Source organism: Cervus canadensis, chromosome 3 (genome assembly GCF_019320065.1).
Source record: "Cervus canadensis isolate Bull #8, Minnesota chromosome 3, ASM1932006v1, whole genome shotgun sequence".
NCBI lineage: Eukaryota > Metazoa > Chordata > Mammalia > Artiodactyla > Cervidae > Cervus > Cervus canadensis.
In genome coordinates, this window is record NC_057388.1 from 28,946,893 (window position 1) to 28,968,977 (window position 22,085).

Sequence of the window (22,085 nt, forward strand, 5' to 3'; positions counted from 1 at the left end):
ACACAAGAACTAAGATGGCAATTGTATCTGTCAAGCTCTTCTATTTCAGTTAGAGTGGAAGAAAAATAGGCCCCATTTCTAAAAGCTTCCATCTGTTTCTAATGGTATAAAGATAACCTCAATCTCAAATTTCTCACATTTTTCTACCAGAAAACAATAATACGATAAGATATAAGCTTTCTCCATTAATTTTAATAGGTCTTAAGGCAAATGCTTTGTTTCTATTCTGTATCTGCATTTTCAACACACAGAAGTTAGCCCCCTTCTGGCAAAAGGAGAACCAGACAATCCTTTTAGTCCTGTCAACCTGTGGTCCTGCCCACAATTTATCAGGATATGGCTGTGGATCATGGGCACTCATTCAAAGCCAAGGTTAAATTCACTTCCTCTTTAAACTAGTGGGCCCTCCCTCCCCCACCCAAAGGTCTTCCTGGTAAGTTTAGCATAGAAACTTCAGTAGGAATATTTGCTTATTCCTGAGTCTGCCCACTAAATAAAGCTTGGTAGTACTTCTCTTCATTTACAAAGGCTTTACTGCCAATGCCATGAGAGCTTTTAATTCTGTTACCATTCACATGACAAAATTTCCACCCAGGTCAAGAAACATTGAAAAGTTGGGCAGTTGTCCAACTAAACTTGAGGAACTTTAGAAAATGAAAATTTTATTTAGTTAAGTAGGAATTCTGATGCAACCATTCAGAAGGAAACCTAAAATTATTTAAAAAAATAATCTATCCATCTGTTTCCTCATCTCCAACCAAAAAGACTTATGTCAAAATGTATCACTGAAGTTGTAAATATAAGCCTTCATTGTCTCCAAAATTTTTATCATCAGTCTCATTCCAAAAGCAGATATCACTGTAGAATTTAAAAAAAAAAAAAAAAAGAATTAAAATGCAATATTATTACAACTATCTGAAAATTGCAAGTGGCTAGAACCACAATTTGTCTAGCCACTTACAAAGACAATGTCTGATTAAGAAATTCTCGAATGTTAAGTGTTTATGTGTCACAGTAAGTAGAAAGAACAGTGTGTGACATAAATTTCACTTTTATCATAACTGGCTCACTTTTTCTAGTATAATTCAGCTGAATGAAATTGTGTACTTTGCATTACATACTATGGCACATTATTTAACTTATATTTACACACACTGTGCCTATGTCATTTTCAGTTTTACTGAGAACAGCTCCATTTTCATGGCTGTTTATACAATTAGACTTTTAATGTGACGAATGATGGACAATAGCTGGGTCATGTGGCCAAGACAAAGATTTCCCTCGAGTGTGCTTACTTGTCAATACAAATGATAGCAGAAAATGTTCCCTGAAAAAGGAGGGGAAGGGGCCCATCTGTAGATCTTCACTAAGGGAAAAGTCAAAAAAAGAAAAAATGTTTCGAAAAGATACTAAGTTATCAGCAGTTATTATTCTTACATTTTGCCTAAACAGACAGCAAGGAATACCACCTAATACTTGGCACTGAGGGCATGACCTGCAGACTCAGCATGGCCCTCCAGCATCAACCAAGTCCAGCCTCTTCCTTTTATTGAAAAAAAAAAAAAAAATAGAAACTGAGGCTGAGGGGAGCCAGTGACTTGCCAGAGTGAACACAGCCCAGATTTTCTGACTACATGCCCAAGACTGCCAGATTTTGGTAGCAGACTGTGTTCACCAGACCACAGAATTTCATAACTTTGTAAAAACAGGATACAACAAGGATTCCTATACTTAAGGAATATTTTAGTTCATAAGACACCATTTTAGCCGTTTATATACCTTCCCATTTAATTATCTAGTCATCTTGTTCTTGTAATATTTCCTTAACTATTCTAATATTTTAAAACATCTACTAACTGCTTTTATTTTGTAGCTTGGGTGTATACAGAGAAGCAATCATAGCATTTTTAATTGTAAAAATGGATCACAGGTCACTCTCCCCACCCCCTCACCCATGCACCTCAACCCCCTCCATGTAAAACTTCATTCAAGCACACAGAATTGGTCAGATACAGGGTTTTAAGTGGATGCTCGTCCTTCTGGGGCACTTGGTAATTAGCATACTAGCCTCCTGGGCTGGCCTCCAGACTCAGGGTGGCATATATCATATGTTCTTCTGGGAAGCAGCTCCCAAACCCCAGAAGACCGAGAACAAAGGAGCTGGCAGGCTCTAGAGAAGCCACCCCATCAACAGTTTATTAAAGACACCCATTAGTTGCCTCAATCAGCTAATTAACTCAACAAATGCAAAACCTAAATCATTACAGAAAGTGGTTTTGATTGCATTGCTGGGCTCTAATTTGGTGTCACTAACCCAGCAGGGTGGGAACAGGGCTGCTCCACAGAAAACAAAAAAACGGTCCACACTGGGGAGCCGGCATGGGATGGGGCTGGATTTTTTATGAAAGTTGAGCCCTACCAGGAAGTTTCACTGGTGAAAAAAGGGTACCAGGGAGACCTCTGTGTTTATGCTTTGAAATTTAAATCAATTTAAATATAAATTGCTATGCTTTTCAGTCATTATGAGAAAGAAATAAAATGTGGGTTTCAGATCTCTGGTGTGCAAATGGTCATTAACTTTCATTTGACCTTGGGTGTAGAAGGAATATTGAATTTATGCACAGGGTACACTCATTACACTCATCTAGTTTCCTCAAAGAAAACATATTCCCAGGAGCTGTAATGCTGGCAGCCAGTTTTCCACACTCAAACAGAAAACTGTGGAGTCTCTGCTTCATGTCTCTGTCCCACCTTCCCCCCAACTCTGCTCCAAACCTCGGAAAGCTGTTTCCCAAGGTTTGGCCACATTTATAAGACACAGGCAATAACAGGTAAGAATCTGAATGGCGTCAAATCATTGTCTTGGACCACAGGAGACCGGAGAGCATCAGTGCTCAGTTCTCCCTTCCGGTATCTGGTTCCCTAAAACAACAACAAGTTCCCGTTCAGAGTGATAAATCCCTTTGTCTGCTGAGCCTTATAAACATTACCTTCCTTCGCTGAAGAGTTCCTGCAGTGCATTTTTTAAAACAAAGGCCTCTAAACCTTGCACTCTCACGTACTCTCTGCTGTGGTTATTACCATTCTTCACCTCCTTGGCAAATCAGTTCCATTTACTCTCTTAATGGACACGACCGTGTGGAAGGAGGAAAAAGAAAATCATCTTGCCTTGCTTTCTAATTTCCTAAATTCTAAGTAACCCTCAGGGTTAAAAAGAGCCCAAATTCCATGCTGATTGCTCTCAGATACCTTGCTATTCAGGAGAAAACAGGGCAAAGGGCTATTTTCTTTTATGGTATGTCACTGAATGGTTATTTATCATTTTGACTTAATAGCTCTAATTACAAAAGACAGTGTCATGGGATTCTTTTTTTAAAGGCAATTTTCTTCGTATCCCAGTGGGAGAGTTAGAAAAAATTTACAAAGCATCTGCCTCATGCATTTTCAATTGTTCCTGGGTTTTATCGATGCTATTATTTTCTTGATAGGAAGATTTTTACATTTTCAAGTAAGTTTTAACTTTGTGTTGCATTGACAATGACTGTTTCAAGACTCTTATTATGGTTTCATGCCATTAAATAAAAAAGAAAGATACAACTTGTCAACCACTGAATTGGTCACTGTTTAGGAAGAACATGCACTGGTGGAGACGGGATGTGAATGTACAAAATCCGTCAGCTGGCAGAAGAGCCTCTGGAAATGTTAGAACAAGGAGTTATTATAGCACCGAGAAGGGGGAGATTTTTACAAACTTCAACAATCAGTGTGGTGTTAGGCAAAGCTCTTTCTTCTCAGGAAAACATCCTAGATCCTCAATCAATCAGGAAGACCAGAATGTTGGGCTGATTATTTTGGGGGAAAACACATGCTACTTCTTTCCTCTTGGCTGACAAATGCTAAATAGCACATCTGTTAGTGGGGCTAACAAGACAGTCGGTGTGGGTCTGTGCTGACCACGAACGAGAGCCACGGCCCAGCCAGCTCAGCATCCAGGAGGCGGCAAAGGAGGAGAGGACAGAATACAAACCACGTGGAGACACCAGTCCCGAGAGGAGAAGGTGCGCCCTATGAGGACAGGTTGGGGAAGACTTTAAATTTTCAAGGGGTTGAAAATATCACTAAAAACTAAGCATAGTATCTCAACTGCTTAAAATACAGCCAACAGACCTCTGTCATTATAAACTAGTATTTTCTAGCTTGAACATTCATTATTAGAGCACTCAGAGATTAGATGGAAAAAACTATTCCAGACAGGATTACAGCTTTTATTAATACTTTCAAAAGCATTTAAATTTTTTCAATAGCAAGTTAATCACAGGAAACCAGAAAGGGGTTTGAGATAGCAATAATTGTACCAGCACGTTAAGTCTGTCTTTGTTGGTCCTTAACTTTATTATTATCATCCACTCTAAAATTCCATTTCACTGTGCATGCTCCTTTATGAGCAATGTGTTCATGAGAGAATAAAGTCAAACACTGTGCTACATTAAAATAAAAAGTAAAAAGTTAGAGGACCGTAAAAGTAGAAGCAATTCGTTGGCTTAACGGTTATTTTTCTTTTTCTAAATGTGCAGAAGGGAGAAACCTTTCTCTACTGTTAAAAATAATCAGCCCATCGATTTCATTTCTCATGACAAAGCGATGGGGATGTCTTCTCTTTGGGAAGCTTCTGTCCTGAAGGAGGACATGTCCCTTCAACTGTGTCAGACCTCAAACCTCTCTGCAGAGCTTCCTGTCAACACTGACTCCCCTCCAATCTCACAAAGGGGCTTAAAACTGCTTGAGTTCCTATAACAAGTTATTGGTGACCAGTGACTGTTACCAGCAGTAGATCTTCAAAGCTAGGAATTTAGCCAGGTAATAAAAGGCCCTCAACTTGTTTGATGGGTTCACCTGGATTACCAGATCCCATGGTCACCTGTTGAATGTTTTACAAACATGCAGTTCAGTGTACAGCAAATAGTAATAACCAAGTTGGAAAAATCACATACCCATTCAAATGCCTATTTAAGCTTGAGTATAGGAATCAAAGACGATTGAACAAACGGGGATTTCTGAGGCTAGGAGAAACAATTTAACGTGAATGTAAAACTCGGGCTTCCTTCTCATCCTTTCTGGCCTATTAAAAATAATGTTTCTAAAAGCTAGAACTAAACACAGTAGGTAAACCCATTTTATACAATTTTATGTTATATATATATTTAACATCCCAAAGAAATAATAAAATATCTTGGTACAAAAATAACACGTTAACCTGAATCCCTGGCTAATTTATTTGAAAAAGAGGGGAAAAATTGATGCTATTTACTGCTTGAAAAATGTAAGTTTTCACTCGATTCTTTTCCATTTCCAGAAACAAAAGTAGAAAATGTGAATGCCTTTCCATAAACCACATCTTTACTCCCCATAACAACAAGGGAGGGGACACAGTGTAGCTAGGAAACCTACAGACTGGATGTTGGAAAGCCTGGGTTTGCACTGGCTGCAGCCTTCTTAGCCTGTGGACACTTCCCTCTAAATCCTCTCTGAATCATGAGATTCAGACAATACAAGTAGTTCCTCCTGTGGTGAGTACTCTGCCCCAGTAGCCATCCCTCTTCTGCTGGTTTTCTCTGGGAGCCACACCTGCCCCAGCCTCAGTTCATGGGACTTAACCTCTGTATCCTGCCCTCCATCCAAGCTTCCACTGCTCCAGAGATGGGCATTCCATCCTTCCAGCAAAGTCCCCACCAAGACTCCCGTGGGCCTTACCAGGAAAGAGGTTCTCTCCTGCTGAGACTGATTAGCTCCACAAATACCCTGAGCCGATAAAGTCCCCTTGTGGTTTTCAGCTTATTTTTCTCTCAACTTGTCCCTAAGAGTCCTGAATAAAACATTCCCAAGGTTGTGACTCCATTAAGGATAATGAAAGAAATTAATGAAAATACTCACTATTATAATTAAATACTGGAGCTGGGAGGAATCACGAAGGTTCCTACATTCTATACCCACCCCCTCATGATACAGTACAAATTGGAATCCCTTTACCAAAGTCACAAAGACATTTAATGGTACAAACAGAGTCTAGAACCTCTTCTGTGTTTTCCAAACATTAATATCCTCAATACTTAGTTTTATTTTTTTTTATTTTTTATTTTTTTGATAGTTTTAAAACAATTAACTAGGTATGGACTAGGAGAGAGAGTGAAATATAAAAACTGCCAGAGAGGTTTATCAATGTGAGATTTCTGGCTTTCCTGAAATAAAAGTCCACCATGGCACAAATTTCATTTAATCTAAAGATACTGAGAGCTAAACATTCTTTGGCTGTGGATTCCCTTGAAAAGGGAAAGAAAATGTCCCCTAAGACTCTAACTGTCTGTTGCTGCTGCTAAGTCACTTCAGTCGTGTCCCGACTCTATGCAACCCCATCCCTGGGATTCTCCAGGCAAGAACACTGGAGTGGGTTGCCATTTCCTTCTCCAATGCATAAAAGTGAAAAGTGAAAGTGATGCCGCTCAGTCATATCCAACCCTTCTCGACCCCATGGACTGCAGCCTACCAGGCTCCTCCATCCATGGGATTTTCCAGGCAAAAGTACTGGAGCGGGGTGCCATTGCCTTCTACCTGTCTAACAATTAGTAATAGCAATTCAACAAAAAAGAAACAAGTGCAAGGATATCTGTGTTAACATCTTAAAACCGTGTGAAGCCTTAAAATGCTATTCACATTCACTAAGGTTAGCATTTAGAGGAGAAAACTATTTAAAGGCACATCCTAATAGCTTCTTAGAAAATAACAACAAAATGGATTTTTTACAAAGCTAGATCCTTGAATCATCTATATAATCTATCAATTGGCAATTACTTTTATTTCTGTTTGTACAGAGAGCTGAAACCGAAAACTTTTTCTTTATACTAATTCTTGTTTTAACAACCCTTCACAGAGAGACATAAATCTGGCATGACCACCTGAGCCCTAATTAACAGTTCTACTGCAAGACAGATATTAAAGCAATCAATTCCTTTTGTCAAGCCCCAGATGTGCCAACTATTAATACTTTTTTTTTATTAGAAGTATACCAATTTCTTTTTATCCTACCTTAAAAAAAATCAAAATAGTTTTTTGTTTTTAAAAAATGAGCATACACAGAAAGTACCATTCTGCAGCTAAAATTCTGTTTAATTAAGGCTGTGTTTAATAGTTCTTCATTTTATCCCCTCCTAACTACACAGTAATACATTATCCTTTTTCAGACAGCCATTGACTTACTCATGTTTATTTATCTATGAAATAAACATTGTGATTTTAAAATATCAGGGAGCCATACTTGTCTTTGCTCACCACTGTCCCGTCAATGCCCTAGAGTAGGTGTTCAGTTAGAATCTGATAAAGGAATAAAAGCAGCACTTATGAGCTAGGTTCTCACACTTTGCCACTATTATTTTTCATCTACTCTCAATGTCAAATCAAGCAGCAACAGCGTAGGACGAATCAGGTGGGTATCTCCTGAAGTCCACACTTGGATTCTTTGAATATTGCAGTATCATCTTGTTGGTTATTTTTGCCCCTAGATTGTTTCCCAAATTTGATGTGGTTTGGGGAATGTGGCACAGAAAAGTCTGTTTTTCTCTAAAAATGATCTTCTTTGCTTACCCTATTTTTCTAGTCAGAAAACTTATTTAATTTTGTCAGGGACAAAGTAAGAAGGCCAACTATCTTTTTTATTATTCAATTTATATATCACAGGACCCTAGCTAATGAAATAGCATGAGGGGAAAAAAGGGAAGTTACTTGGGTTGGTAAGACAGAGATAAAATAGTCATAATTGATAGACACTATATTTGCCCCTAAAGAAAACCCAAGATAATTTTAAAACAAGCTATTAGAATTCATTTAAGTTCAACACTTTTGATAGGCACAAAAACAAGGGTTCTCATACAGGAAAAATAAACAATTAGAAAAGATAATAGATAATAGAAAAGATAATACTGTAAAGTTACAGTAATCCAAACAGTGTGGTACTGGCAAAAGCACAGACAAGTAGTCAATGGAAGAGAATAGAGAGCCCAGACATAAACCCACACAAATATAGTCAAATGACCTTTGGCAAAGGAGCAAAGGCAAGAAAATGGAAAAAGGATAGTGTTTTCAACAAATGCTGCTGTAACAACTAGACATACAGACATACACACACATAAAAGAACCTAAATGCAGACCTAACACTCTTCATAAAAATGAACTCAAAATGGATCACAGACTTAAATGTAATGCAAAACTATAAAATTTCTAGGATGTGATATGCCTATAAAATTTCTGTGTGTGATATGACTTTTTAGCTATAACAACAAAGGCAGGATCCAAAAGAGAAGAAAGATAAGCTTGACTTTATTAAAATTAAAAATCTCTGCTCTTTCAAAGACAATGTGAAGAGAATGAGAATACAAGCCAGAGACTGGGAGAAAATACCTGCAAAATATATCCAAAAAAGGACAATCATCAAAAATATATACAGAACTCTTAAGACTCAACAAGAAAACAAGAAAGCTGACTGAAAAATGGATCAAAGACTTTAACAACAATCTCATCAAAGAAGATATAAAGATAACAAGTAAGCACATGAAAAGATATTCCAGATCACATACCATCAGGAAAATGGAAACTAAAACAACCAAATCTGAAACACTGACAACAACAAATGCTGGTGAAGATACAGAACAACAGGAACTCTTGTTCACTGCTGGTGGGAACACAAACAGTACAGCCACTCGGGAAGGTAGTTACCAGAAGCAGCTTCTTAAAGAACTCAACATACTCTTGCCACACGATCCAGAAATCACACTCTTTGCTACTCACCCAAAGTAGCTGAAAACTATGTGTGCATGTACGTGTCTGTGTAGATGAAAACTGTATACAAACATACACACAGATGTTTACAGAAGGTTTATTTATAACATCCATAACTACCAAAACCTGGAAGCAATCAAGATGTCCTTTAGCAGGTGAATGGATACATAAACTATGGTACATCCAGACAACAGATTATTATTCTGTGCTAGGAAGAAATGAGTTATCAAGTCATTAGTAGAAGACATAGATGAACTTTAAATGCCTATTACTGACTGAACAAAGCCGATCTGAAAAGGCTATCTACTCTATGATTCCAACTATGTGACGTTTTGGAAAAGGCAAAACTATGGGGACAATAACGTAAGTGGTTGCCAGGAAATGGGGGAGGGAGGCATAAATAGGTAGAGCAGAAGGGCCCTGAAATGACTCTGTGTGATACTATAATGATAAACACACGTTATGGGACATTAGTCCAAACACATAAAATGGACAGTACCAAGAGTGAGCCCTAAACTATGGAGAGTGGGTGACAATGATGTGTCAACATAGGCTATTGATTATAACAAAGCACCCCTCTGAGATGACGGCCGTAAGGGGGTAGGGCATGTGGGGACACGGGGTGTATGGGAACTGTGTACTTTCTGCTCAGTTTTTCTGTGAACTGAAACTACTCTAAAAGGTAAAGTTTATTTCAAGAAAAAGTGTCATGAAAGACAAAGACAGAAACCTTAACTTAAAAAAAAAAAAGAAAAAAAAGCTAAAAATACCAGTAGCCAAAAAAATAACAATCACTAAAAATAACAGTAACCAAAGGCGCCAAAAAATATGTTAAGCGAAAAAAGGTACAAAGCTTTAAGTGGACATTTTTAAGACAGTACTGAAGATGTGAAAAAAGTGGAATGAAATCCTAGATTTATGAATGGAAACACTTATCTCCAAAGTGCCAAACTTATCTAATGACCTATAAATTCAATACGGTTTAAAAACTACCAATAAGGGCTTTCATGGAACTTGACAAAATAAAAATATGAATTTATGCCCCCATCCCTGGTATATTTGTGTTTCACTCTGTCCCTGAGAAGTTGCCAATGTTGTCTTGACATTCCAAGCTCCACGGATGAAATAAGTAAGGAAAATAGAGATGTTAATCTCATGGCATAACAGTCAACTTCATACCAATCTTTGACTCTGCACAGTCTACTGTGTATGGGTCTTGCTTACTCTTCCTCATTACTCTTCACCTCCAGAAAGTTCAAACTTCTTAGCCTGACATCTGAAATCTACCTCTTTTTGCCTGGTTCACTTTGCTCCAGCCACTTTCACCTCCTTGCTATTCTCTATACACATTTTGCACACCTCTGTCCAATGCCCTTGCCTGGACGTCCACAGGGCTCACCCCTCAGTGACTTCAGGTCTTTGCTCAAGAGGCCTGCCCATCCCACACTGTGTAAATTAGCAATCACCTCCTTCTCCAGCCCCATCTCTATTTACTTGCTCTGTTTTGCTCCAGCAATGACAGACTATATGTATTTTATTATTTTCCCAACTTTTTCTAAAACTTAAAAAATAAATCTATCCTCCAAGCCACTATCATCCCCACTCATTCTGACTGTAAATTCTGTCTCCTTATGGTTGTAGGAACATACAGCAGCTCTAGCACAATTCATTTCTAAGACTCCCCTCTTACCACCTGTATCCTGGTGTCCCTTCTCCCTCTTGATCTCCACCTATGCAAATACCCACGATCTAATGCCATTCGCACTGCCTGGGCTCTGCGGATCCAGATCACTGTGCCCCACATTTCTTCTCCACCACCTTCATAGTGTCCAGTCTCCACATCCTCTACAACAGCCAAATCAACAAAGACACAGTACAAACACAACAAGGTGTGTTTGATCCCAAAAGTCACCGAGAGAAAAGCAAAGTTTTAGTTTCAAGCTAGAAAAAGGAAGATGCAAAGTGTATGACTTCTGTTCTGAAGACATCTCTGTTCCAGGCATTTCTTCAAACTTTGGCAACTCGCTGATTTTGTCATTGTACTTTCACCCGAAAAGTCTTAGCCTAGTTTAACATTCTCCACGAAGCATCTCTCCTCTGTTTGCCATTCCATTCAGCACCGACCTCCTCTGAACAGCAAGGGCTGGGTCCTCCTGCTACTCTTCTTTTCAAAGCAAGTGTTCTCTACCTCACTGAGTGTCTGTTTCATACTGAATTTCAGCAGAGCATGACTTTCTCTCCTCAAGATGTAGTGAAGAGCTCCCTTTTCCTTTCCACTTATTACATTCACAGATTGCTTCCTAAGGTATTAGGAATTGGATTCATACCATCAGTTCCTGCGAAACACGCTTGCTATGAAATGTTATTAGACAATTCAATTATTTTTTTAAGAAGCCACTTTGAGATGAGAAATATAAAACAGAGACCACCATTACATTATCTATTTTCCTCTGTCATTATGACAAGTAATGTAAAGTGGTTTGCTTTCTTTTGCTGGGTACCTAGACCCATGCTTGCAGCGGGCTGCAAACACATTTTTAATTTTGAATTTCAGTTTTCCTTGAAGCATGAAATAAAGCCAGGCAGTGAAATCTGAAAGAACTGTATATATGCCTGTGCTATTTTGAGAATAGAATAAATAATTTTTAAAACAAACGGAGATATGCTTTCCGGACCAAATCTTCCCAGGATACATTCAACTGCTCAGAGCACATGACATGTGAAATATCCCCAAAGAATCAGAATCTTCCTCCAGCCCCACGAAAGACTACTTACCAGACTTCCTCGCTTTCAAAGCAATAACAGCTGCAAGCTCTCTCTGCACCTAAGAAAATATTAGGGGGAAAACATCAAATTAGAATAAGAAAAACATAGGTTTGTCTTTAGATCTGCAAACAAAGTTAAGAGCTGTTGAGATAAGAAAGTTTGCTATCATCTTTTTGTTTGTTTTTAATAATACGGAAAAACTTCTGCACAGGAATTTTAGGCAGAAAACCTCAAAGAATCTAACTGACTTCTTTTTAAAAAGAAATTATAAACAGTTGCCAGAATGTACACATTGGAAAACATTGTTACTTACGATGCTTTTATGGGAAGTACCTCAAAAACATAGCTCTGTAACATTCAGAAATAATGCAAATAAATAATTAAAACAGGCACAATACTGTGGCAAAGATGGTAAATATTCTTTCTCCCTCAAAGATTCTAGTTTATACAGAAATTCTGGAAAAATTGAGGTAGGTGACCCTAGTTTAATTGGACTTCTTTCTGAATACAATGAATGATCACTTGAGGCCTGACAGGTTTAATAGCAACCATTTCAGATAACATGCTGCATAAAAGCAAATGCTATCCACACACAGGGCAGGTGAAATGGCAACAGGCAGGATGAACTTTAATATCCTAAGTGCCTTAAACCTCACTTATTGTCCAGATTTTTGCTTATTCACTCATTCTCTCTCTCTTCCCTGAATATATATGCTTAAATCCTTTCTCAAAAAGGAACATAAAGCAGAGACCAAGAAAGGTAATCACAGTCACTTTCAAAGATAATGTGGGGAAAAAAAAAAAAAAGATGACATGAGGATAATATCTGAGAAACCTTTGGAGGTTTGAAGGGGTAGCGGTAGTGAGTTTGGAAGGGTCCTGCAACTTAATGTGTTATACAAGTGACATTTTAAAGGCAGAGTGTGAAAGTTCAAGGTTAAAGAAGATGTGCTCTGGAAATTAATCTAATTTACACTGATGTATGTGAAGGCAAAAGCAGCTCAGTGAGACACTGGGACTCTGCCTGGGGTCCGTACACACTGATCAAGGAGCCATCTTCCCTGGAGAGAGCAGGCCCCCCGCCCCCCCCACACACACACTGCTTTACTGCCCCGACCCCCCCCCCCTCCACACACACACACACACTGCTTTACTGTCAACGGCCCTGGCTGGCCAGCATGAACGCCAGTCGAAAGGGTATATATACTCTTGATTTAACCGATTCTTGGCTTCCTTAGGACTTCCTCAGGAAAGCTATACTGTAATGAGAAGATAATCAGTCCCTCTCTAATGGTGGGAGTTTGAAATCCAAAAACACTCATGGGGGACTGGATAAAGAAGACGTGGTACATATATACAATGGGATATCACTGAGTCATTAAAAAGAATGAAATAATGCCATTTGCAGCAATACAGATGGACCCAGAGATTGTCATACTGAGTGAAGGAAGCCAAACAGAGAAGGAGAAATATTGTATTAAACCCCTTGTATTTGGAATCTAAAAAGAAATGATACAAATGAACTTGCAAAACAGAAAGAGACTAACAGACTTAGAAAACAATCTGATGGTTGCTGTGAGAAGGACAGGGAGAAGGGACAGTTAGGGAATTTAAGATTGACATGTACACACTGCTGTACTGATAATGGGTAACAAACAAAAGGCCTATTGCAAAGCACGTGGAACTCTGCTCAATGTCATGTGGCATTCTGGATGGGAGGGGAGTTTGGGGGAGAAGGGATACATGTATATGTATGGCTGAGTCCCTTCGCTATTCACTGGAAACATTATTTGTCAATCAGCTGTGTGTGCGTGTGTGTGTGTGCACGCGTGCGTGCATGCTCAGCCACTCCTACTCCAATACAAAATTAAAAGTTAAAAAAAAAAATAAACAAAAATGTTCACAGATATAAAAATTTAGTTGAAGAACTTATCCAGAAAAGAGAGTTGGGAGAGATATAAGTGATGATTAACCAGAGGAAAGACTTTACAAGATACTTGCATGTGTTGTAGTAAAAAAGCAAAAAAATAAAACACAAATGAATGCCTATTTTATATATCTGAAATTGTGTGTAAGGTTTATCGTAGTAACAAACTCTCTCTTCAGAATTCTCCCCTGTTACAGGGGAGAATATCTGGAGGAGGACAAAGATACAGATTAGAAAGGCTCCCTGGGACCCTGTCAATGGCTTCCTAATATGTTATGGGCGCCCAGGGAAGACTTCTCTTGGCTCAGGCATAGGAAGACAGCAGAGACAGAAAAAGATGCAGAAGGTAGCTCACTTAAAACTGTCTTTTCCACTCTCCTCCTTCAGTTTTCCATACCTGATACTCTCTCTTCATGAGAGCTTCACTTTTTCTTTCTCGATTTAGAAATAAGACTCAAAAGAGAAGTAGCTCAGAAAAGGAAAATGTTTTATTCCCATCACTATATAAAACATCTCTGCAAAGATTTGGTGGAGAAAGAAAGGGAGAAAAAGGATGAGTAAGAAACCTATAGATCAGTTTTTGGGGAAGCCAAGAAGATGAAAAAAAAAAAAATGGATAGTGAGAAAGACAAGGACTTCACAGTTAAAAATGAACCTAAGCTTTTTCTTTTTCCCATAAAATAAATGAGAACACTCTACTGTACCACACCACACCCCCTGAACATCTGCAGTCAGAGAGGACATAGAAGTGTTACATGGGTGGCGTGTAGAACAGCTTCCCCATTTCTGCCCCCGAGGGAAAACATTTTTGAGCAAAACCCTAAGGGCAGGTTACTCTTCCTCCAAAATACAAAGGGGGAAGCACTGATCAAACAAATCACAAACTGGGTGAGATCCCGTTAGTCTCCTATAGGTGGCTGGATGGCATCACTGACTCAATGGACATGAGTCTGAGTAAACTCAGGGAGACAGTGAAGGACAGGGAAGCCTGGCGTGCTGCAGCCTATGGGGTTGCAAAGAGTCGGACACGACTTAGTGACAGAACAACAACAACATAGTATCTTCCTGCACCTTTTTTTTTTTTTTTAGATACATCAGCAATCACTATTTCATTATTTTCAACTGTGACTAATGCCTGTCTTCTGGGCAGAAGCTCCACTGAGGCAACCAGCTTTTCAGCACCATGACTCAGGGCCATCAACACGCACTGACCCACAGGAGGTGGATGAAGAGGCGACTTTAAGGGAACAGAGACAGAACCCAGGGGAGGGGAAAAAAGAAAAAAAAACAAGGCCGCCTGAGGGAGGACAAGGAAAATCCAGAGAGAAGGCACTCCCCCTAAGAAGGGACTTGTAGCAGAGATCTTCAGAACAAATTAGGACTCCAAGCCTCCTTCAGCAAATACTTGTTAGGTTTATTCTGAAAACGTAAACTTTTAACAACTGCAGAAACAGAGGCTAGACTTCTTCGTAAGCACTAATAAGGGGCTTGTTGGCACTGAAAAAGAAATATAACACCCCAGCAACGCTCCAGTTTCCAGATGTCTGAAATCCTGGCCCACATTTCGATAACAACTTTCTGGGATCCCTGAGCAAAAACCGACCAGCTAAGATGCTTCTGAATTCCTAACACTCAGGAACTGATGAAGATAATAAATACGTGGCGACTTTCTCTCTAATCTTTTTCCTAATAAACACTTTACCTGTTTCACTTAAAAAAAAAAAAAGAAGAAGAAGAAAGTACAATAAATATGTGCTGTTTTCAACAATTAACTTGGGGGAGGAGTTTTTTACACCGAAAAGTCTTTTATAGACAATCATTTTTCTACTTGATCTACTTGTGCTGTTCCTTAATGTAAGCTTCTCTCATCATGACACAAATGGAACCCTCTTCTTAGATCAGTATCAAAAAATATATACATATATATGTATATTAAAAAATGGCCAAGAGCCACGCTCTGATATTCACCATTGTTTTTATTTAATGAGGGTGCTAAACCACTGCCTAGAAAATTAGAAGAAATGCACTGCTGTTAATCTGGCCGGAAGTACATTCTTACAGCGGTCCATCACAAGCCTTTGTTGTTCAACTGGTCAGTGGTGTCCGACTCTCTGTGACCCCATGGACTGCAGCACGCCAGGCTTCCCTGTCCTTCACCATCTCCCGGAGCTTGCTCAAACTCATGTTCATTGTATTGGTGACTGAACATTTTATGTAGTTCAGAAATGTACCCTACCTATGTCACACCCTCAGTGAAGTCTTATAATAAGAAATCAGGCATATTAATATTTCTGTAATGAAATGTAAGATTATTCATACCAAAGGGGATAAAGACAGACTAGGAGAAGTCTCAGGATTTTCTACTAAATATATTCAGTTTAGGTTAGATTTTGGCACCAGGTGGCAGAGTGGTAAAGAATCCACCTGCAGGAGACGCCAGAGATGCAAGTTCGATCCCTAGGTCAAGAGGATCTCCTGGAGTAGGAAAGGGCAACCCCTTTCAGTTTTCTTGTCTGGGAAATTCCATGGACAGAGGAGCCTGGCAGACTGCAGACCACAGGGTCACAAAAGAGTTGGGCATCACTGAGCAAGGAAGCACACAAACATGCAAGTTATGAAAACCTTTTGTTTTTTAGGGCTCTTATATTTCAGATTTGTGAGTGATGGATCGTAAACCTCTACCAATTTTAAGCTGAAGGTTTGTCTCCATCTTTTTCTCATGTTTCCTCTTGTCAAATAGCTATGCAATCACTATACTCTGTCTAAGAAATGCTTTCTTTAAATAGCTTGGCTTTTCATCCATTTTGAACCTGACTGCACATGAGAATCACTTAGGAAGCTTTAAAAAAGCAATTGATACTTGGGCCCCAACTAAATCAGAATCTCTGGGGGAGAAGTCCAGCCATCAGTATTTATTGCTGCTGCTGTTCCCAAGTTTCCTAAGCAATTCTACACTGTATCCAGGGTTGAGAAGCACTGTTCTGTTTCATAAGACATCTTCACTTCTCCAAGACTCACCTTTTAATCTTGAAATCATTTCAACTGACAATCAATTTTTACTTTTTATTTTAGTCTCCTCTAATTTAAATCATTTGTAAAGGAACATGGTCTTCACTGTGTTTTAGCTATTATTTTGATATAATCCAATCAAATGGTAAGATTCCATTACAACATCAGTGGTTTGACAGACCCAATCACAAGGAAAATTGCAAGGGAGCTTTTAAAGAAGCTTAAACTTTAAAACATAGTTTACTCAATATGAAAAGAACCTTATAACTCAAAACACATCTGCAGCTTAGGGTATATTTGCTTTTCTGAATATCTAGATAGAGGATAATTAAGGGACTGATGAAACACATATCAAAATTTTCTCTCTCCTCTGGGTACCCATCAGCAATTTAAAAATGTTTTAAAATGTTGAAGTATTTTGGCTTTCTATCTTTAATAACCAGCAGGGCTACTCACAAAATAGCCCTGAAATTCAACAAGAATCAGGGTTAGTCTCAGTTCCAGCATTTTGTCTGTTTTTCTCTGGCTTTATACGGCTTTCAGACTCAAAATACAAATGCAATGAGTCTTGCATCAGCACAAGATTCAAGAGGCAACAGAAAGTGTCAAATACAAGCCCTGAGTGCCAGAGATCAAGACCATGGAGAGGTCAACGTGAGAAGACGTGGTGGCCTTCCTGGAGGAAGAGGCTCCTGAAAACCAAGCATGAAGCTGGAGAAAGCCAACGAAGGTCACCGTGGGACAGACCAACATTGACAGCTAGCCAATGAAGGTCATCATGGGAGACAGACCAACAGAGACCAAAGTCTTAGCTAACCAAAGGGCCATCCTTACAAACTAAGTTTACAGGAAATCATGAATTCACAAATTTCCTAAAGGTTTTTAGTAAATCTATTAATCTTAGAAATCTTTAAATTTTGATAATATAATCAAAATGTTTTAAAACACAGAACATGTTTTCTCAATTTCCTAAATTAAATGTAAGAAGAAACATAATTCAATACACTTTCCTGTTTTATTCCCAAATATAGTTGTTTCCAAAACAGGGTTTAAAATTCTAGATAAATAAATAAATATGCTTATTAAAGCCATCAACATATTTTTGGATAAGATATAAACTGGGTACTGATGGTGACTAGACTTCTGTCCCATGAAGAAATAGCCACATACTCAGTGACAATTTTCTTTGTTCCTCAGTGGCCCATTTTCCCATTTCCAAATTCACTGTTCTGTTCTAAACAGTTAATATTGCCACAGGACTGACACATGAATAATCTTGTGATTACCTGCTAATGTCAACCCATAATTAGAAAATTAAGAAAGTTATTTATCTGTCTAGACAGTACTGCTCTCCACCTAATAGTTTATTTAACAAATAGTTGTTTTCCTAATAACTGCTCTCACCATATCAAAGATGTGTTTGCTAAGCATGCTAGGATGATAAAATATGCTTATTCTTATTTCAAGGACATTAGGGATATTTTAAAAATCTCATAAAGACTTTGTTGACTAAATACAGATATGTCTGTTTATTTTACTTAGATAATCACTGACCAAAGATTAACACATACATAAGTGACCTGAAACTAACTAGTGGAATAAAGTCCTACATGTAATTTCTTTCCTTTTTCCTTTTTTAAAATATTTATTCACTTGGCTATGCCAGGTCTTAGCTTCGACATGTGAACTTTCAGTTGCAGCAAGGGGCATCTAGTTCCCTGCCCAGGGACTGAACCCAGGCCCCCTGCACTGGAAGCATGGAATCTTCAGCCACTGTACCACCAGGGAAGTCCCTATATTTAAGTTCGCTTTTTAAGTCTGTTATTTAGGTCTGCTACTTGTACATGTATCTACTATGCATGAGGGTCACATTAAAAAGATATGATAATTTTTAGTTGATCATAAGCATGGTATAAGCTAACAATGGAAATGAAATTATTTAGAATTGTGCAACAATGCTTTTGGAATAGTACTAGGATGACATTCAGGTCACCAAGAAATGGTGGTCTCCAGAGAGATCAACACCTGGATTGTACTGTTTGAAGTACCATCTGTTTAGGTTATGAGGAGTTGACAGTATTCACAGGACAACCCCAAGGAGGTCGCCTCCTCGAGTCGATGTGATGTAATGGTCTTCATTTATCTTGTCCTCAACTGCAGGGTCTGGCATGTTACCCATCCTCTTGTTCTTAACCCCTAGGGTTCCATGACACCATACCCTCCAGGCTTTTCTCTTTTCTCTCTGGCTGCCACTTCTCTTCCCTCAAGGCTTTGCTTTCCCCTGTCTTTAAGTTTTGATGATCCTCAGTGGTTTGTTCTTAGCCCTCTCAACTTTCTTCTCTTTCTATTCGTTCTCCATAGGCAACCTCACTTACTCACAGGATTTCAATCTATCTTCATTTCCAGGGTCCAGAAGTCTCATCCCCATCCACCTCCAGGACCTAAATGTCCCACGAGTAACTCAAACTCAACACTTCCAAACGTGAAGTCACTTTCTTACCACTTCCCTCCACTGTCTACATCTGCAGCATGGCCCATATACCCAGGCAGTGAATGGTACCACCATATACCAAGCGTCTCAAGCCAAGAAGTGAGGTTTCCTTGATTTAATGCAACCCACCATCTTCTCCCAACTCAGACTGTTGCCTCTCATTTACACATCTCTTTTTACACATCATTTACACATCTCCTCAAACCACATCATACCCAATAGAAAATATAAATCTTATATTACATCTCTTGCTAAAAAACCCTTCAAAGACTTCCCATGACACCATGACAGAGTCCAATGTCCAATATTTCATATATAATATTCTTTTCATCTGGTCTTCAGTATCACCTATTTCCACATCTCCCTTTTTGGGTGAGGGAGTTCTTCTTTGGTGCGCTTGGGTTTTTTCTAGTAGTGGTGAGCAGGGGCTACTCTTTGTTGTGGTGTGTGGGCTTTTCATTAAAGTGGCTCTTGTGGCAAAAAGGCACACTTTGGCTCTACAAACTTTCAAATACTCAGAGCTACCCACAGTGGAAATGGTCTACTATGTGAAGTTCAGTAGAAGATGCTTTATATGGGAAGGTAAATTTCAGAAGTACCCAGACCAAGGATTTGTTCTAAAGATTTGTTTTATGAATGCCTCCTACCCAAATTATCTACTATCAACAAAAGAGAACAAGCATAAACCTCCTGGCAGTCGCCTATCTGTCAGCCTACAATAGAACAGTTGGGCATATTATTGCCATTTCATCTAGCTAACATAGACAGGGGGAGAGCAAATCTCAACAAACAGATGAAAAAGAACAGTTGGAGGCCATTCCTTACTGTGGAAATCTCTTCAATTTCATGACACAAAGAACAGAAGATGCTACAGATGTACTGGCCAAATGTAATCTTAAAAGAGCAAGCAAATGACACTGACATCTTTTCAAAAGAGCAGGTGAATCTGCTCCTTCAGTCTTCAAAGCTGCTCTCACAATTCTTGATCTAGTCATTTCCCCAAAGCCCTAATTGCTCATCCACATGAATTTCTTGATGAACATTTTATATATGAAGTGTTATAAGGAAACACGTATACATTGGACACCATGGGTTTTGCTATGACAATGAAATAAAACATTGATTATGCTTACATCAATATATTTTTAAAAATTTTTATGTCTCAAGTTACTTTTTTCCATTTTCTGGTAAGACCAGAGTATTTTCCATCTATGTCACATTTAATGATTCTTCAATAGATTTATTTAACCAAGTATCTTTAAAGATATATTTTGCAAACTTATGTCTTCAGCTTGCCTTTTATTTCGTATCACATGTCATTCCTTACAAGCCCTTTCCTAATCAGTGTGCTCTTCGGAAGTAAGTTTCTAAACTGCAGCAGGAGTATAACCTATAGCTCTAGACATTCCAGGGATCATCTACAGTAAGGATCTCCCATCAGAAAGGATAGGTGCTATAGAAGTTGAAAGATTGAGGGCAAGAGGCGAAGGGGGCAACAAAGGATAAGATGGTTGGATGGCATCACTGACTCAATGAACACAAGTTTGAGCAAGCTCAGAGACGCCGTTAAGGACAGGGAAGGCTGGCGTGCTGCAGTTCGTGGGGTCACAAAGGGTCGGACACAACTGAGTGACTGAACAACAAGGGACATTACACAGAAACGCCTGCACTGGCATGAATCCAGATCATCTAAGACCCCTTCCAACTAGGAAGTCTGTCTACAAAAACTGCGAATGTGGGAGGACATCCTGGAAGAACAAGATGCAGAACACAAGATCCAAAAGCCTGTAACAGGAATGGGAAATCTTCATCTAGTTTATGCCAACCTTGAGGGAAATCTGGGGAGGTGGGTGTTGGGGCAGAGTCACAGCCCTCCACCCCTCAGCACAGGACTGCTGTGGGCATGAAGTGAGTTCACACCTATAAAGCACCCAGGGATGGTGTGCAACCGCGAGTGCTACCTGCAGGTTAGCTACCATTATCATCATCATCACCACATTACTGTAAGTAATGCAGCTGAGCTTAACAACAAATTATAATAGAAGGACATTTCAGTCCCTAGTTGCTTTACTATTTCATTTGTTTAAACCCTTCTCATCTAAGTTATTAAAACTCCTTGGCAATCAGTATTGCTTCTGCTTATAATATGCCTCCTACATGGCCCCCACATCGCCAGTAGCATAAAAGTGACCGATAAGCTTCACTGGAAAGTTTTAACACTGCCTACAGTGCAGGTATTTCTAGAGTTTATATATTTTTTTAAATATGCTTTTAGATTTCTACAGAATTCTGAAGCTTTTACAAATGCATGTAAGACAGACCTCAGAGTTAGAAATTCACTTTGAAACTTCAGAGGGATCAGCCAACTAGCTGTGGCCTGGCAGCTTTTGGCATCCAAGAGATAACTGCTGTTGAATGAATCAAGGGATTGCAGCTCTGCTTGACAAAGAGTGTGTATTACTTTTGTATTTCTGCCCCAGCAAATCATGACCCACTGAGAGGCTTAAGAGAACACCCACTGATCATCTCACACTTCCACAGCTCAGGAGTGCAGAGGAAGCATGGCTCAGCTGGATCCTCTGCTTAGAGACTTATGAGGCCATAAATGAAGGTACAGGCGGAGCTGTGTTCCCTGTGGAGGCACTGGGAGAGAAGATGCTTCCAAGTGCATCCAGGTTGTTGGCAGAGTCTGGTTCCTGCATCTGTGTGACTAGGGGACCCACTTCCTTGCTTGTGTCACCTGGAACCTACCCTGAGCTCCTAGAGGCCTCTCTCTGGTCCTTGCACAGGGAGACCTACTTCTCAGAGCCAGTGACAACACATTGAATCCTCACGCTCGGAATTTTTCCTTATTCTCTCTTCTGTCATTTCTCTTTGATACTCACCAGAGCAAGGTTCACAGGATTAGACTGGGTACTTGCAGACAATCCAGATCTCTACGCTTAATTACATCAGCAGAGTACCTTCTACCATGTAGTGAGTATCTACAGGTGCCAAATAGTGCATTCATCTTTGGGGTCATTCTACCTACTAAGGTACAGCAACTTAGACCCTCAGAGCCCTCCT

The 22,085-nt window shown here is 39.3% G+C and overlaps 1 protein-coding gene across 2 annotated transcripts in view; it reads right to left on the reverse strand.

Annotated features, from left to right (window-relative positions):
• Positions 1 to 22,085, reverse strand: part of RAPGEF5 (Rap guanine nucleotide exchange factor 5) — a 232,373-nt gene that overhangs the window by 129,261 nt on the left and 81,027 nt on the right. For both annotated transcript variants that reach the window (XM_043462812.1, XM_043462811.1), the window contains exon 7: positions 11,602 to 11,650. In XM_043462812.1, coding sequence (XP_043318747.1) covers positions 11,602 to 11,650 — 49 coding nt within the window. The remainder of the gene's footprint in view (positions 1 to 11,601; positions 11,651 to 22,085) is intronic.